The sequence below is a fragment of the Camellia sinensis genome, chromosome 10 (assembly GCF_055761805.1).
Source record: "Camellia sinensis isolate YWXY chromosome 10, ASM5576180v1, whole genome shotgun sequence".
Classification (NCBI taxonomy): Eukaryota; Viridiplantae; Streptophyta; class Magnoliopsida; order Ericales; family Theaceae; genus Camellia; species Camellia sinensis.
The window spans coordinates 13,703,431-13,707,529 of record NC_138970.1 but is presented as its reverse complement, the minus strand read 5'-3'; the positions used below and the strand labels follow the sequence as shown (position 1 = coordinate 13,707,529).

The 4,099-nt window shown below is 36.3% G+C and overlaps 1 protein-coding gene across 3 annotated transcripts; it reads left to right on the top strand.

The window, feature by feature from the left end:
• The first annotated feature begins 613 nt into the window (after positions 1-613).
• Positions 614-3,866, top strand: LOC114271738 (protein EARLY RESPONSIVE TO DEHYDRATION 15). Of its 3 annotated transcripts, none has more exons than XM_028213354.2 (3): positions 614-859; positions 2,807-3,215; positions 3,438-3,866. In XM_028213354.2, the coding sequence occupies exons 2-3, from the start codon at positions 2,858-2,860 to the stop codon at positions 3,596-3,598; spliced, it is 519 nt and encodes a 172-aa protein (XP_028069155.1). In that variant the 5' UTR covers positions 614-859; positions 2,807-2,857; the 3' UTR covers positions 3,599-3,866. The 3 variants fall into 3 exon arrangements, with proteins under 3 accessions (XP_028069155.1, XP_028069156.1, XP_082747009.1); XM_028213355.2 differs by having other exon boundaries at positions 777-1,127; XM_082890883.1 differs by having other exon boundaries at positions 781-1,072.
• Positions 3,867-4,099: the final 233 nt, after the last annotated feature.

The window sequence follows — 4,099 nt, the reverse complement described above, 5'->3', positions numbered from 1 at the left end:
GTTGGGGTTTTTTTTGGCTATTTTAGCCACAAAAGACAAAATAGACTATTTTAGCCACAAAAAACAAAACATCACATTCAACCCATAATCATTACACTCTTCTCTCACAAAAAAAGTCAAAAAAATCAAAAAGTCAAAAAGCTCTTCTCAGACTAAACTTTTTAGCTCAGACTAAAATAATTAAAAAAATTAAAAAACTAAAAAGTCAACCCACTTCTTAAATCAAGTCAAAGTCAAAAAATCAATCCGCTCTTCAAACGGAGGCTAATAAAATATAGGAATATTTATATTTTTATATTTTTCGATACACACAAGGCATGTTATCATCATGCTTTAACCACACCGACCAACATGCCATGTGGATTACGCGCATTATCGGGCACTGCGAGCCCGCTAACCCCGTCCCCACGTGAAAACGACTGTCACCAAGATACCAACTATTTTCCACCAATCGTCACCGTTAGATCAAAACCAAAACATTCTCATCCGTCGATTAGGCAGTCTCCTCTCATAATCCTCAAACTAACCTCACATGGAGTAGTAGGTCCCACTCTCCACACCGTACACACGGTATAGAGACTTAAATAACAACTGTACACGCCAACTCTATCACCGGCTGCTGACTGGTAAACCCCGTAAGCCCACCGGCTATAGCCGGTCCTCACCCAAATTAATCAATGGGCCCGTTCCGCGACCCCGAGCCTCAGCTTCGTTCCCCGTTCTTCTAGGGTCGGCAGACTTTTCTATAAATACCGACCCTATTGTACCCTGAACCTGCGTATCTCACGGTGAGAGTGGTATCAGATAGGTTTTGATCAAAAGTCAGATATTTTTGTTCGTCTTCGTTGGTTCTTCAAAGGTACAGTCAAATCTCTATATATGTGTATATTTGTATTTATATTGATCGATTTGTGATCGATAGATCTGATGATTTTTGAAGCGCGTGATCGATTCTGTGTTGTGGAAATGAATTTTGAACTGTTTGTTTGAGTTTTTAGGGTTTTGATGAGACATGAAGTGATTTGACTATTGATCTGAACTTGAATTGAGTTTTCTTCGGTGTTTTGATCGAGTAAGGGTGGATTATGTGGCCCGATGACTATGTTTGACTTAAAAACTGTATGATTGTATGTATCTGTATATGCTTAAGTTATTCTGATTGTAATTCTTGATGTTTTGGGGATAAATATGTGCTTATATGTTGTGTTATTGATGGATTTGTTTGAAGTTCATTATCAAAGCTGGTTATCAATTGGTCTGATTGTAAATTCAGCAAAAATGATCTCTGTTTTTGTAGGGTTTTTTTTAAATTTTTTTTATTATTATTATTTTTTATTTAATTTTTTTTTTATATATGGTTTTATGTATCTATATATGCTTAAGTTTTTCTGATTGTAATTCTTGATGTTTTGGGGATAAATATGTGCTTATATATTGCTTATAAATATGTGCTTATCAAAGCTAGTTATCAATTGGTCTGATCGTAAATTCAGCAAAAATGATCTCTGTTTTTGTAGTTTTTTTTTTTTGTTTTTTTGAATCGTTGTTTATGTTTAGGCATGAAATAGGTGGGAAACATGATTTGTCTTTGAATGGAGGGATTATTTAATAGGTTTGATCTATCCTATAGTACACATGGCGTCTTTCTTCAATAATAACGAGACACGAGATCATTTTGTTTTCTAATTTTTTGTTTTTAGATAAGATGGTCATAAATGTCTTATTATTGGGCGGGCGTGGCCAGGTGATAGGGGATAGAAGGTTTACTTTAATAATTGGTTTGTGATGGAAATGATGTGCTTTGAAATGAAGACAGGTGCAATATTTTGTCTCAGAGTAGGCACTTTGAAGAATTTATTGGTTGATCAACAACTTGAGGAGTTCTTTAGTTGTACCTCATGTTGTGTTTAGTTATGATTTTTTTTTTATATTAGTTATGACTTGTAAAATATGAATTTATGCCATTTTGTTTTGTTTTTAGTTATAAGGTATATATGTGTGTGTACCATAGTGTTTTCCGTTTTTGCTATGATGTGCTTTGAAACAAATACAAGTGCAATTTTTGGTCTCGGAGTTGGCGCTTTGATCAATGCATTGGTTGATCAACAAATAACCCGAGGAGATTAAAATGAAACGAATAATATTTGCTTGGATGAAATGACTGTTCTTTGCTATTTTTCCTAGGAAGTGTTTATGTAAAAAGTCTTCGGAATTACAGTGAAATTTGATTTTCTGATATTTAGGCCTCGTTTGGCAAGAGGCTATTTTAGCCAATTAGCCAAAAAGTTACTAAATTAGCCAAAAAGCCAACAACTCATACCAAAAAGTCAAAGATTCTCTTTTCTCTCTACTTTTTGCACATCTTTTCGTAATTAGCCAAAAAGTCATCCCAAACATACAAGTTTTTTTTACCTACCTTTTTAGCCAAATAGCCAAAAAGTTACTAAATTAGCCTGTTCCCAAACGAGGCCTTAATCCATAAGAGGGAGCAACAGAGAGTGGTCCAGTTTTCGGGCTCTATGTTCTAGCTTCTGTGGCAGTTCAATCCCCTTCCCCCTTGACTAGGGTAAAGTAGGCTTTCAGTGTCAAAAAAAAAAAAAAATCAAAAAGAGAGTTCTCAATTTGATGTGAAAATGTTTGTATTATATTCTTTTCCTTTTTTTCTTTTAGGTTGAGTTTGCTGGATGTTGTTAACTAAATGCAGTTTCTTGAAAATGATGGTTCTTTGAATATTGTCTTGAATTTGATCAATGTGTACCTGATCCCTTTTTAGTCCCAGTTTCCTAATGTATTCTTACCTTCTTAGGTTACTTTCGATTACGAATTAAGGAGTGGTTTGGAGTGATTGAAAGGTGGGATGGCATTAGTTTCTGGAGGCAGGTCTACATTGAACCCAAATGCACCTCTCTTTATCCCAGCTGCTGTTCGTCAAGTTGAGGATTTCTCGCCAGAATGGTGGGAACTGGTTACCACTGCTTCATGGTTCCGTGATTACTGGCTCAGCCAGCAACAGGGAGAGGATGGTTTTTATGGCAATGGAGAGGATGAGTTCAGTGGCAATGATGTTGTTGATCTGTTGCCAGATACAATTGATCTTAGCATTGATGATGAGTTCTCAATTATGGAAGCACAGTTTGAAGAATTCATTCTGTCATCTGAGGCTGCAGAAGCAAGTAAATCATCTCTCTCTTCCATGAAAGGTGTACCGCAAAATGGTGAGGGGCCTCACTCTGTCTCTCTCAAATTGGTGCAGTGTTTTTACTATGATAGAGCTATGGAAACCAAAAATTGCTTCTATTCAGGAGGACATCAAGTACTGGAAATATTTTGAAACTTGATAGAAATATATTCCATTTTTTTGTGGTTCGAATACATTCTAATAATATTCTCAACACACCCATTGCTCTAGATTAACTAACTCGTCTTTTGGCTTTCAGGTTTGGCAATGGATGCTGAGGCAATGATGAAGAATCTGAGCTTGTCGAAATCTTTGAAGGAAAAAAGTCCCAGGTCCCTAGAATCAGCAAGGTATTGGGAGAAGCCGGCAAAGTGTGTGAGCCCAAAATCAAGCACCCGTCGCATTCAGCAGCCCCGTTGAATGTAAAGATCGATGGAAATTTCACTGGTGGAAATTTCACTGGCCTGGAGTGTGTAGTGTATTCAAAGCCAGCCTACCAAAGTAGTTGTCACATAGTTGTCGCTTGTAATTTCTGTATAGAGCAAGGTTTCAACTCTTGTATCTTGCCTTGTTCATTCTAACGTCTTTTCATCTCCAGTTAGCTAGAAAGACTGTTTGAGAAAACATTAAAAGAAAAGAGAAAAATGTAGAATTTGAATGAAAAGGAGAACTCATTTTGTTGTCGTCATTTTTGACCATTGTTCTTAGCCCTCTCTGAGTTGCCTTGGATGTGTTCATCAGCCATTTCATTTTGGTCAGTGGTTAAGCCAAAAAGACTATCGTTTCTAACGTCTTGGAAAAAAAAAAAAGAAGCTGTTCACAAAAATACCAGATTTGAAACGACAAGAAATGGTGAACAATATGACAAACTATTGTCGGATTGAGGTAAATCTCATGCCATCTCTATAAGCTTTTTAAATT

Bases quoted from the DNA above. Each gene is read 5' to 3' on its own strand.
- LOC114271738 (XM_028213354.2), top strand. From the start codon at position 2,858: ATGGCATTAGTTTCTGGAGGCAGGTCTACATTGAACCCAAATGCACCT. The intron at 3,216-3,437 runs GTGAGGGGCCTC...TTTGGCTTTCAG, and splicing joins GAAAGGTGTACCGCAAAATG to GTTTGGCAATGGATGCTGAG.